The 13,317-nt window shown below is 36.8% G+C and overlaps 1 protein-coding gene across 2 annotated transcripts in view; it reads left to right on the top strand.

The window, feature by feature from the left end:
* Positions 1–11,511, top strand: part of SESN1 (sestrin 1) — a 113,738-nt gene extending 102,227 nt beyond the window's left edge. For both annotated transcript variants that reach the window (XM_012806253.1, XM_003781582.3), the window contains exons 5-10: positions 265–507; positions 3,562–3,709; positions 5,819–5,931; positions 7,757–7,947; positions 9,632–9,776; positions 10,347–11,511. In XM_012806253.1, coding sequence (XP_012661707.1) covers positions 265–507; positions 3,562–3,709; positions 5,819–5,931; positions 7,757–7,947; positions 9,632–9,776; positions 10,347–10,433 — 927 coding nt within the window. In that variant the 3' untranslated portion in view covers positions 10,434–11,511. The remainder of the gene's footprint in view (positions 1–264; positions 508–3,561; positions 3,710–5,818; positions 5,932–7,756; positions 7,948–9,631; positions 9,777–10,346) is intronic.
* Positions 11,512–13,317: the final 1,806 nt, after the last annotated feature.

Below are 13,317 nucleotides of genomic sequence, written 5' to 3'. Positions count from 1 at the left end.
AAAAAAAAAAAAAAATGCATTCTGTTACACATCTACATCAGTTTTTCAGTAAATCAAAATACTACTGAATATATCAATAGCTCTATTTGTCAATACATGTTTATAAAAATTAGCAAATTCTGGATTCCACATGTTTCAAATTTTATACTAAGCTTTATATGGTAACTAATACTGTCTTTTAAATATATTAAACACTAAATTATCCTGTATACTTTAACTGGACCCTAGTACAAATATCTGTTCTCTTTTTTTTTTCCTCCTAAGGGACTTTTAAAAGCTGAAGAGCACAGCTGGTCCCTTGCAGAGTTGGTACATGCAGTAGTTTTACTCACTCACTATCATTCTCTTGCCTCGTTCACATTTGGCTGTGGAATCAGTCCAGAAATTCATTGTGATGGTGGCCACACATTCAGACCTCCTTCTGTTAGTAACTACTGCATTTGTGACATTGCAAATGGCAATCACAGTGTGGATGAGATGCAGGTCAACTCAGCAGGAAATGTTGCTGTAAGTATCTATTATCTATTATAGGATTGTCATAAGACTAATCACAATAATTGCTGTTATATTTTCTCTTCATTTGGTTTCTTAGAAAATCTACCCTGTTAAATCCCTAGAGATATTAGGCCTTCAATCAACACCTATACCTTCTTTAAGGATTTACAGATTGCCTCTAAATGCCCATCACTAGTCCAAGTGCTAAGGAATACACAAAATTTTAAAACCGTCTAGGAGTTTACACTCCAATAATTTTAGGATCATGAGCACACAGGATTTACCCTATCAGGATCAGCTAGTATTGAATGGCTATTAATTACAGTGAGATGAGGGGGGCTGAAAATGGCATGGCCTAGTGTTGGAGACCCTCCTGGTACTGATCACATCTTTTTCATTCCTTTTGCACTATTTTTTCATCTTTTAGAAAACTTAATCAGCTTTGATGCCAATGTTTCTCCCTTTAAAATTCTTTTTCATGTTTAACTTTGCTCCAATATAGAAAGTGATATCAGACGAATATAAATTTGTTAAAATGCTTTCACCTCTATTCTTTGTCTTCTCTAGCTTTTATATTTTCTCAATTTTGTTATTCCTTTGAAACAGATCAGGAAAAAGTTGAATTTTTTATAAGCAAATTCTAATTCCTTATGAGTCAAAATCCCCTCTTTTGCTGTAATTTTACGCTTCAAAAGAAATAGCACAGAAACTGCATCACAGCCGTGTGAATACTTTGCATACATTTTCTGAGTTGTATTATTTCTTTGGAATAGATTTGGATAAGTTGAATTGCCTTTAACTTAACATATTTGACTTTGAGCAAGTTACTGAACCTGAGTTTCAGTTCCTTCATGTCTAAATAAAGGTACAACACAAAATTATTGTGAGGTTTAAATGAAATGTCTCTAAAGAGGCAAAATGCCTCCTGTAGTGCTTAGCATTTATCAGGTGCTGAACAAGAGGCAGCATTTACATTGGTGAAATTAGCACATGAAAGAAAATCATTTTCCCAAGGTGATTCCAGCACTGTGCTGACAATGCCAAAGACTATGGGTTCACCCTTCTTTGAGCTCCTGGATTCATGATATAGGCCTGCAGTGGCCAAGTAATTATTAGTTTGGAGGGTATATGAGGACCAAGAGAGAATATATCAGTTGCTAGGATACCGAGAGTTGGATTCTTGTCCTCTCTTCCAATAATTTGGTATAAGGTTAAAGAAAAAGTACTTGATCATTTCTAGTTATCCTTTTCTGAAGAGATAATAGTAAAAGAACAGATTTTTTTTTTTATTTTTTGTGTAGTAGATAAGCTCCCTATTCTAAGGTACATTGGATATTTTTAGAAGGTTTATATCCCACACTGATAGCACTTGACAGTGAGCTGATACCAGATACACACCTTAAAAAGTTATATCTGGCTCAGTTCTTCAGCTACAAATAGTAAAGTGAAAAATATTAACTGAAATGCCTTCGATTTATTAGCCGCTAACAACTTCGCAGATTAGTCAACGAGCAAAGTAAACATGCTTTGTTTTCTTTCCCTCCTATTTCAATATAATGTATTATCTTTCCTAACAATAGTTAAAATTTGGACTCTCTATCTTAGAGGAAAATGTATAAAGAACAGATAAATTAATATAATGATAGAATTGACAAAAACCTTAATTTTTTTTCTTTTTAAACCTTGAGTCATTCTATCAAGCAGCCCAATCCTTTTCAGTCTTTTTGTTTGATTACTGACCTTGTGTCAGGAATAATTATGGAACTGTAGCAGCAGAAGAATCTTCAATATCAGCAGAGAACTTTCCATCATGAAATTATTCAAGAATGGGCTCATTACAGGATTTTCCAGTATAACTGTTTGGATCATATGAAAATAAAAGCACAAGCAATATAGATTGTCTCTTAATATAGAATTATCCTGACAGTCATTCTGGAACAAATATTTCCTGAGTATGTACTACAGACTAGGTACTGTGAAGCTCTAGATGTATACTAGTAAAGTAAACAGACAGGTCCCCTACCCTTATGAAGGTTTGGTCTAGGAAGGAAGCAAGCATTAAATTAATATCATACAAATAACAATTATAAGTTGTGATTGGTACTCTGAAGGCAAGAGCAGGGTGCTGTGTGAGAATAATTGGGCATTAAAAGGTAGGGGACAGATGGTTAGAAGCATATAAGCTAGTACCTGAAGGATCAATGGGTGGAAGCCAGGGAAAAAATGTAAGATACGTCCTAAGAACATTCTTGTCAAAAGAAATGAAATTTACAAAGGGAGAAACATTTATTTTGTGTTTGAACATTGAGTTTTGAGATTCTGACTTCTTAATATACAAATATAAATATAGCAATATATTTATATTTTATAAAATATAAATTCCATTTCTTTGACCCACCTTTCATTAGTAAAGGTGTCCCAGGGTATAGAAGTATAAATGGCTTGATTAGGTCAGGACAGCTGAACCAGTCCCTGTTTGTCAGACCTGTCACTGTGATAGATGTGACATTGCTATAGTCATCCCAGCAAGTGACAGCTGCCAGACGTTGCTAGAGGTCAGGTGGCCAACTCCAGCCATGTAAGGACATGTTTCATTTTTAATTGTTAAACTGTATAAATAAAAAGTGATTACTAATCATGATAGATATTGACAGTATGCCTAATGTACACAGTTGATGCCAAACCATTTATCCTTTGTGTATCTTATTTAACAGATTGAGTGAGCAGAAGTTAACTTTTAAATATTCAGTTCCGTTTTAAATTGACAAGTAGTGTTAACCTTCAATTTTTAAAACACCATAATAGTAATGACATCATTTCTGATTTTGCAAGGTAAAAAGATTAGAATGTATTCTTAAAACCATGTTTCTCTTATATTTTAAAATCTATGTATCTGTATACCTAATAGGCCAAACTAATTCAATTCGTTCATGTATGTTAAGATTTTAAAAATCTGTTTTTCCTATTTTCTGTAAATATGCAAATTCTTAATGAGACAGACTTAATAAAAGGAAATTCATAAATATTTTTTGTCTGCCATTATGTAATATCGTAATTTCTCTTCAGGTGAGTGATTCCTTCTTTGAGGTTGAAGCCCTCATGGAAAAGATGAGACAGTTACAGGAATGTCGAGATGAAGAAGAGGCAAGTCAGGAAGAAATGGCTTCACGTTTTGAAATAGAAAAGAGAGAGAGTATGTTTGTCTTCTCTTCAGGTAAGAGTAAATATTACATAGTCAATGTAATTTCTATTGCAAACCTAACTTTTTATTTAGAGAATTTTAAGTTCTAAAACCACAATCCAAATATGTCTTTCCTTTTAGAGTGGCTATTGCATAGGTATGGCTTCTTATAAATAATTTTTAAAGCAGCCAATTAAGAAACAGTTATAAGTGAAAGTAGCACTACATTAAGAAGGAAGACATTTGATTTGGATTCGGGTACTAAAATTACTGCTAATAAGCTTTGTGAACTTAAGTAAGTCACTTAATATGAGTGCCCCCCCCCTTTTTCACTTCTTTAATATCAGTTCATGAAGTCTTGAGATTGCTTTCAGTTTTAAAATTCTAGGATTTGTGAAAAGGAACTATTTATTAAATGACCAACAACCTAAATCCTTTACACTTAACCTCTATCTATATTCAGACTACATACATAATATATAAACCAGATAATTTAAAGGAGAAAAAGTTTATTGTCAGAATACATTTAGAGACATTCCAGAGTGGGAGAAAGAGCATGAGGGTTAAAAGTAAGGTGACCAGATTTTAACATTGGTAAAGCAGGACACCACTGGGGGGGCAGGGGCGGGGCCTGACAATAATGCAAACTTTGATAAGCAGTTCTCGATAATCACTTCTCAACAATTATTTGTTATTATTACAGTTTAACATTATAAAATTAACAAAAATAATATAAAACTCATATCCTGGCAAAATAGCCACATGGCAGCCGAAAACTATATTCCCTTACGGTTCTCCTGCCCGTTCGTCCATTCTTTCCAAAAATCGGGACTTTTTTAAAACGCCGCAGGACAAATTGTTAAAAATCGGGACTGTCCTGCTGGTCACCCTAGTTAAAAGCTCTTAACACATTGCTAACTGGGTCATGAGTTACCTGGTAACATGGATAGTTTCTGTATAAAATTGCTATTCAACAACATTTTAAGATGTTAGCGGCACTAAGTGATTCTATATTATAAGCAGCTGAGTGATGAGGCGGGGTAGGGGAATACAATAGACTGAGTTTGGGACAACTGGGGAACTGAGACTGGGAGAAATGAGTAAGGGAATAGCTGCTATGTTAATACATTGTAGAATAACAGTTTTACACAGAAACTATCCATGTTACTGGGAAACCCATGACTGGTCATCAATATGTTAACAGCAAAGAAGAAGTCAAGTTCGTTTAAATGTAGGTTAGGTATCTTCTTTTTCCTCTGGGAAAAATTTTTGTTTTTAATCTATGCCTGAAGATGTAGAGTTGTCATATCATACTGTATTTACTTGAAAGTATAATTTCATCAACTTTCAAACATGATGATGATCCAAAAAGTCTTGGGGGCAGTGCAGAAAGCTTTGTAAAAAATGTTGACTCACCCGGTTTCTTTCTTTGATCATATTTTATGTCATTAGTATTCATCAAAAATAGTCTAAATGCTAAATTTTAGAGCATAGCTGATTTTGATAGTAGTTGTAGTTGTTGTCATCTTAAAGATTATCCAAAAGTTGGCTCAGTGCCCATAGCACAGTGGTTATGGCGCCAGCCATATATACCCGAGGCTGGTGGTTTTGAACCTGACCCAGATCAGCTAAACAACAGTGACAACTCCAACAACAACAAAAAGCCAGGCATTGTGGTGGGTACCTGTAGTCCCAGCTACTTGGAAGGCTGAGGCAAGAAAATCACTTAAGCCCAAGAGTTTGAGGTTGCTTTGAGCTGGGATGCTGTGGCATTCTCTCAAGGGTGACATAGACTTTGTCTCAAAAAAAAAAAAAAAAAAAAAGATTATCCAAAAGTGTTCATACTTTGAATATATGCTTTTAAGTAGAACCCAATATCTATAAATTGAAGTGGGAACACGGAGGAAGAGAGAGTCTTATGAGAGAATGAATGGCATAGAGATTTCAACTGTGAGTGTTTATAAGAATCTCCTTTTAGTACATTCTAGCAAGTAGGCTACTTCTGTGTATAGTTTTGAGACTTTGTTTTGGTTGACACTAGTTACTTTATCAAAGGGTAATCCTATTTCACTTGTTATGGGAAAACACAATTTTAACAAGCATCCTGCTTTTAAAAAGCTTTCAATGGCTTTATTATTTCAGATGATGAAGAAGTTACACCAGCAAGAGATGTATCTCGCCACTTTGAGGATACTAGTTATGGCTATAAAGATTTCTCTAGACATGGGATGCATGTTCCAACATTTCGTGTCCAGGTAAAATTGCAGTGTGTATGCACATGATTAATTACAAATATCTCGTTCTGACTTGAAGAGTCACCTAGATTTGAGAACTATGTCAAGTGCTGTTTAATTCAGATAAGATGATATTCCCAACTTTCGCAATTATTTTTTGAGTCCAATGTTAAATAACATCTGTTTTACTAGAATTAGAAAAATGTTTGAGAATCAAAAGATGGCTGTGGTTTTTTGCTCAAAAACCTAAGATATTATTTACTTAGCACAATATTTTTAGTTGATAGTTAAACTGTATCATGAAATATAGTAGATTAGAAATTGAAAGTCCAGGTGCCATGGTAGGCTGGGCTACTTGAGAAGCTGAGACAAGAGAATCACTTGAACCCAAGAGTTTGAGGTTGCTGTGAGCTGTGACACCATGGCACTCTACTAGAAGGTGACAAAGTGAGACTCTGTCTCAAAAAAAAAAAAAGAAAGAAAGAAATTGAAGATATCATGTGGGCTAGAAATTTTTTTTTTGAGGGAGGTAAGGATTTGGATAATCAAAAATAAGGGCATTGTAAGTAGAGGAGACCGTAGGCAATAATTGAGCTTTGGTTGATGGATAGAGGGAAAAAATGTATCATATAGAAACTAGGCTACTAAAAGCTTCAAGGAAAGTATTCCTACTTCTGATTAGTAATAAATTAGTTTGAAAAATTGATGAGATGTGACTTACATGCCACAGCAGTTTTAATGGGGTTTATAGGCTTTGACTAGACTGATGACATAATGTCAAAGAGGCGTTCTAGGAAAATAAATATGGGTGCAACATAGAAGCAGGGGCTTAAGTTTTGTTTGAGGTAGAAAGGAAGGAGGCGAGAAGACGTGATGTAGGAAAACTAATTAGGAGATACAGTTAATGAAACTTAAATCAGATGTTTATTAAAAATTCTCAAAATTTGAAAACCATTTGAATGGCTATGGCAATGGAAAAGGAGAGAAGACTCCTGAGATAGGTTGCCTCTTGAGGCTGAGTGGAAAGACAAGAAAAAGAGATAAAGCTAAAAACCAGTGGTCTACAAGGTCAGACAGTTAAGTTTGCAAACTCTTCCTAGAGAAAGTGCTGCATACCTCATTGCTAAATATCACTGTGGTCACCTTCAAAGTAGTCCTCCTGGGAAGCTATGTACCAACACCAGCACCTAGTCTGCCCTTCAGAGCACTGTGCACAACAGCTCTGATGGCCATCCCCAAAAAAAAGAGTTTCAAAACCGTGGTGATGGCTCGGCGCCTATAGCTCAACCCACTAAGGCGCCAGCCACCTACACCTAAGGTGGTGGGTTCGAATCCCCAACCCAGACCCGCCAAACAACAATGATGGCTGCAACCAAAAAATAGCCGGGCGTTCTGGCGGGCACCTGTGGTCCCAGCTACTTGGGAGGCGGAGGCAGGAGACTCGCTTGAGCCCAGGAGTTGGAGGTTGCTGTGAGCTGTAATGCCACGGCACTCTACCCAGGGGGACAGCTTGAGGCTCTGTCTCAAAAAAAAAAAAAAAAAAAAAAAAACTGTGGTGATATTCAGCAAGGAGGTATGTAGCACTTTTTCTAGGATGCATTTAATTGTAAACTTAATTGTCAGACCTCTTATGTGTAAGGGGAAAAAACTCCATTGGTTTTTAAACTTGCTGAGTTATGAAACATAACCTTTTGTATGTTGCAGTGTGGAGTGCAAGTGAAACTGGAAGCAGGGATGACAGGCAGTGAGTTCCAGCTGCCAAAGATCTCTCTGTACTACAGAACTAGAGACAGAACTGTAATGGCCACATTGTAATTTTCACATTTGTTCTATTCCCTGTATTTAGGATTATTGCTGGGAAGACCATGGCTATTCTTTGGTAAATCGCCTTTATCCAGATGTGGGACAGTTGATTGATGAAAAATTTCATATTGCTTATAATCTCACTTACAATACAATGGCAATGCACAAAGATGTTGATACCTCAATGCTTAGACGGGCTATTTGGAACTATATTCACTGCATGTTTGGAATAAGGTTTGTCTGTTTTCCTGTGTTTATGAAGACATGTTTTTCTCTGGGCTAAATTATTCAGATGCTTGGATACACACACAGACACATGTATACTCACAACCTTTCCCTTCCCAATAACGTATTTTTATGCTTTTTGTGCTTCAAAGAACTTCTTTACTGCAGTTTAATTTTTTCCTCCTAGTGAAGCAGGAAAACATGTGAGGGACTTTGACAGGAGTTAGATGACAGGGGGCGGCGCCTGTGACTCAGTGAGTACGGCGCTGGCCCCATACACCGAGGGTGGTAGGTTCAACCCGGCCCCAGCCAAACTGCATCAAAAAAATAGCTGGGCATTGTGTGGGGTGGGGGGAGGTGCCTGTAGTCCCACCTACTCAAGAGGCTAAGGCAACAGAATCACCTAAGCCCAACAGCTGGAGGTTGCTATGAGCTGTAACGTCACAGCACTCTATTGAGGGCGACAAACTGAGACTTTTGTCCCTTAAAAAAAAAAAAAAAGTTAAATGACAGCTGCCTCCAGGGAAGGGAGGGACAAGCAAGCTGGTCCTAGACCATAGGTGAAAAGAGGCAGAGTTTGTCACCAGACAATTTAGTATTTTTGCTTTGTACCTTTTATTTCTGGACACTCTCATATTTCTACCTCCTAGAAACTCAGTGTCCTTATCTTGCCCCTCTGGCTGTTCTCAAGCTCCTTTTGAAGAGTAACTACTCCCATAAGAATCAAAATTCAGAACTCTCATGTCTTTAAGTGTTAGGTATTCAGCTCTGTTACTATGTACATACGTTTACAGAAAATGCAGCCATTGCATCTTCTCACCTTTTCACCCATGCACTCAAACTTAATGTTGTGTTTTCGTACTATTTCAGCTATAAAATCAGGCTTTTTCTTGCTGTTCACTTAGCAGTGACCCTGGTTAAAACCTACAAATTCTATTTAATCTACTCTAAATGAGTCTGGCATTTAAGGCACATCGGACTTTGAAGCTAATATCCCACTAATAAGTGGCCAAACTATTGACTTTAGCCTCTTGAACAAGTTTAAGGCCAGCTTGGCAAGAACTTCTCCTATTCCCACTGAAAATCAAATAAGAGACTTTAGTGCCTGTGTGAACTGGAATCCATTGCCTGGTGGAATAGAACAGTCACTCATGCATGTAACTCTTGCCTTAAAGCAGGACAGGCTCTCCAAAGTACAGAGACATTGTGAGGCCATGTATAGACATCCTTCTCCATCTACACATCCCACCTTTTTTTTTCCTTATTTCTAATTATTTTTACTTATACAGGTTAATTACATTTTACATATCATGCACTAGTACCAGTAACAAATGTGATAGATTAATTTGTTAATTTCTTAATTTTAGCAATACTCAAATTCTGTTCTCAGAATTTGTGCTTCACAGTGTATTTGCTTATTCATAATTGTAAATATGTAGTATTACTTGGTGCCCAGTGCTACAGTATTAGTACTATCAACTTTCAGGAATGATTTCCTGGGCCCTAGAAAATTGTGTTATAAGTACTGTTTTCTTATCCCTTATCCATCCCAATTGTAGAGTTATGTCGTTCTAGGGGACAGCTGCCTACACAAAGAGGCATAAAGAACACAGCATTTCCTACTAATGTAGACACTTAAGAAGAAAACAGATTATGACACTGAAAATATAATTCTCACTATGTCTTTTAACAGGTATGATGACTATGATTATGGTGAAATTAACCAGCTATTGGATCGTAGCTTTAAAGTTTATATCAAGACTGTTGTTTGCACTCCTGAAAAGGTTACCAAAAGAATGTATGATAGCTTCTGGAGGCAGTTCAAGCACTCTGAGAAGGTATGTACCTATTTTGGCTTGTTTACATGGTAACTTAGCAGTGATTCTTAGTCTCCTTCACCTAACCTAATGGCTCTCAAAGCCTTTCCATTGCCCCACCAACTCGAAGAACATTCCAGAAGAGCTAGCTCAGGTACCCCTTGGATGGGAACCTCATTATGGTGATAGAGAAAAAGAAAAAAGACCAGGGACAGGTGCATTGGTCTATCTTCAGAAGTGCTGGCATGACTGTTAGCACATAGAAGAAGATTGTTGTAAAGGTTCTTTTAATTGGATATGGGTAGAGATGTCTGGGTCTCTTTGAAATATCTTTATAGAAATTACTGAATAATTATCTGGCAGGGCAAGTCTAGCATTCTGATAAAGCACTATCTAGATTTTCTAAAATACGACAAACCTCTAAGAGGTAATTAAATATAAATGACAGCTTAAAACATTTGAAAAGAATATAAGATAGCTTTTGAGAAATTAATTCAGTGGTACATAGGAAAGTAGTTATGTGTTTTAGAGGCACTGAAAAACTTATTGTGAATGCTTATAACCCCACATGATGTTGTATTTTATCTTCAGGTTCATGTTAATCTGCTTCTTATAGAAGCAAGGATGCAAGCAGAACTTCTTTATGCTCTGAGAGCCATTACCCGTTATATGACCTGATGCCTTTCCTCCGTTGAAGATGTTTTTGGAATGATCAGCAGATATAGTCTACATGGGGAAGGTACTAAGCCCCAGGACCAATGGTAGATAAAAGAATTCAGAAATCCATTGTGCCATGATTCATTTAGTTTCTGCAATGTTACTCTGGCACGAGCAGTGAATGCTTGGCAGCTTCCAGTTTAGAGCTGTGAAGATGGGCTGCTATTCACAGTATTTTGCTTTTTGACAGTACAAGATGCTGTGTAATTGTTTTAATACAGCAAATAGTAACTCTCCAAATCCTGTTGCTTTTATGTTAAATAAGATAACAAGAATTGGAGCATGCAAAGAATGGGACTTGGATAATGACTTAAGCTTTATACATAAAGAATTTTAGAAGATCTTGGTGCTGCTATTCCTGCTGGTGGAATGAATAGATGGCTGTTTCAGTTAAGCTATTAGTAATAAAAGTGAACTTTGCTACTATCTGAGCCTACATACATAATTTGTGTGGTTTCAAAGTAAACATGCATATGTATTAGCTTTTTTTGCATCCAGAAAAAAAATCACAGCTCAGTAAAGACCATTTTGATGGTAACAGTTCATTTCTTTCATTATAGTTTTTTTAAATTCAGAGTAATTGGATGATATTAAATACAGTAGCATTCTTAAAGATTTTCTTCAAAAAAGCAATCTTAAATGAAAGTGTATGAATTTTAAAAACTGGCTATCTTTTGATATGCTGTTTCACAAGATTCTGACACTGGAGGGCAGCTGTCTTGTGTGGTATTTTTGTTTCCAGCACCAAAGTAGTGGGAAATGTTGCAGTAGACTGCTGTGCAGTCCCAGGTGCATTCTGTCCCTCTGCTCCTGCCTGCCTCATGATCCCCACCTTAAAGGTTGTGCAGCTCCTTAAATAATAAAGCTGGAAAATATTTTTAGTCAGGTTATCAAATTTGATTTATAAAAAATGCTAACTTTGAGATGCAAACAAGTTTGGAAAAAATGTATTAAGTACTTTGTATTCTGGAAGCGTGAATTGCTTTTGAAGTCTGTCAGTATTATTGGTATTTTTCAATAAAGAATTTTTCTCCAATTTGTTGTGTCAGTTTTTTAAAAAGTCATGACTTCTGGCTCGGTGCCTATAGCTCAAGCGGCTAGGGCACCAGCCACATACACCTGAACTAGCAGGTTTGAATCCAGCCCAGGCCTGCCCAACAACGACAACTACAACCAAAAATAGCTGGGCACCTGTAGTCCCAGCTACTTGAGAGGCTAAAGCAAGAGAATCACTTAAGCCCAGGAGTTGGAGGTTGCTGTGAGCTGTGATGCCACAGCACTCTACCCAGGGCGAGAGCTTGAGATTCTGTCTCAAAAAAAATTACTTCATAATTAGTAACAATTCTTTGTCTCCTTTCTTTTTTTTTTTTTTTTTAATTAAATCATAGCTGTATACGTTAATACTATCATGGGGTACAGTGTACTGTTTCTATATACAATTTGAAATACTTTCATCCAACTGGTTAACATAGCCTTCATGTCTTTTTCTTAATTATTGTGTTAAGACATTTATATTCTACATTTAGAGATTCACATGAACCCTCATAGGATGAACCATAGGCATGATCCCACCAATCACCCTCCCTCCCCCCCCATATTCCTGGGCTAAAATTGGGTTATAGCTTTCCTATGAAGCTATAAATTAGTTTCATAGTAGAGCTGAGTACATTGGATACTTTTTCTGCCATTCTTGAGATACTTTCCAAAGAAGTATATTTTCCAGCTCCATCCACATAAACATGAAGGAGGTAAAGTCTCCATCTTTTTTAATGGCTGCATCCATCTTTTTAATGGCTGCATAGTATTCCATGGTGTACATATACCACAATTTATTGATCTGTTCATGGATCAGTGGGCACTTGGGCTGCTTCTATGACCTAGCAATTATGAATTGGGCTGGAATGAACATTGTGATACAAATATCTTTATTGTAGTGTGATTTTTGGTCTTCTGGATATATATCTAGTAGAGAAATTATAGGATCAAATGGCAGGTCTATTTTTAGTTCTCTAAGTGGTCTCCAGATGTCTTTCCAAAAGGAACGTATTAGTTTGCAATCCCACCAGCAGTGTAGAAGTGTTCCCTTTTCTCCACAACCACGTCAGCATCTGTGGTTTGGGGATTTTGTGATATGGGCTAATCTTGCTGGTGTTAGATGATATCTCAAAGTAGTTTTGATTTGCATTTCTCCGATGATTAAGGATGGTGAGGATTTTTTCATATATCTGTAGGCCATGCACCTGTCTTCTTCAGAGAATTTTCTCTTCAATTCCCTTGCCCACCCTGAGATGGGATCACTTGTTCTCTTCTTGCTAATATGTTTGAGTTCCCTGTGGATTCTGGTTATTAAACCTTTGTCAGAGACATAACCAGCAAATATCTTCCCTCATTCTGAGGGCTGTCTGCTTGCTTTACTTACTGTGTTCTTGGCTGTGCAGAAGCTTTTTAATTTGATGAGGTCCCAGTAGTATATTTTTGATGTTGCTTCAATTGCCTGGGGGGGTCCTCCTCATAAAATTTTCACCCAGGCTGATTTCTTCAAGTATTTTCCCTACACTTTCTTCTAGTATTTTTATAGTTTCATGTCTTAAGTTTAAATCTTTAATCCAGTGAGTCTATCTTAGTTGGTGAAGGGTATGGATCCAGTTTCAGTCTTCTGCAGGTCGCCAGCCAGTTTGCCCAGCACCATTTGTTAAATAGGGAATATTTTCCCCACTCAGTGTTTTTAATTGGCTTGTCAAAGATCATATAATGGTAAGTAGCTGGGTTCATCTCTTGGTTCTCTATTCTGTTCCATACATCTACCTCTCTGTTTTTGTGCCAATACCATGCTGTTTTGATCACT

Source organism: Otolemur garnettii, unplaced genomic scaffold (assembly GCF_000181295.1).
Source record: "Otolemur garnettii isolate 467f Iridium unplaced genomic scaffold, OtoGar3 scaffold00002, whole genome shotgun sequence".
Taxonomy (NCBI): Eukaryota; Metazoa; Chordata; class Mammalia; order Primates; family Galagidae; genus Otolemur; species Otolemur garnettii.
Note: the sequence above shows the minus strand (reverse complement) of the source record. Positions and strands in the feature narration are given on the sequence as shown.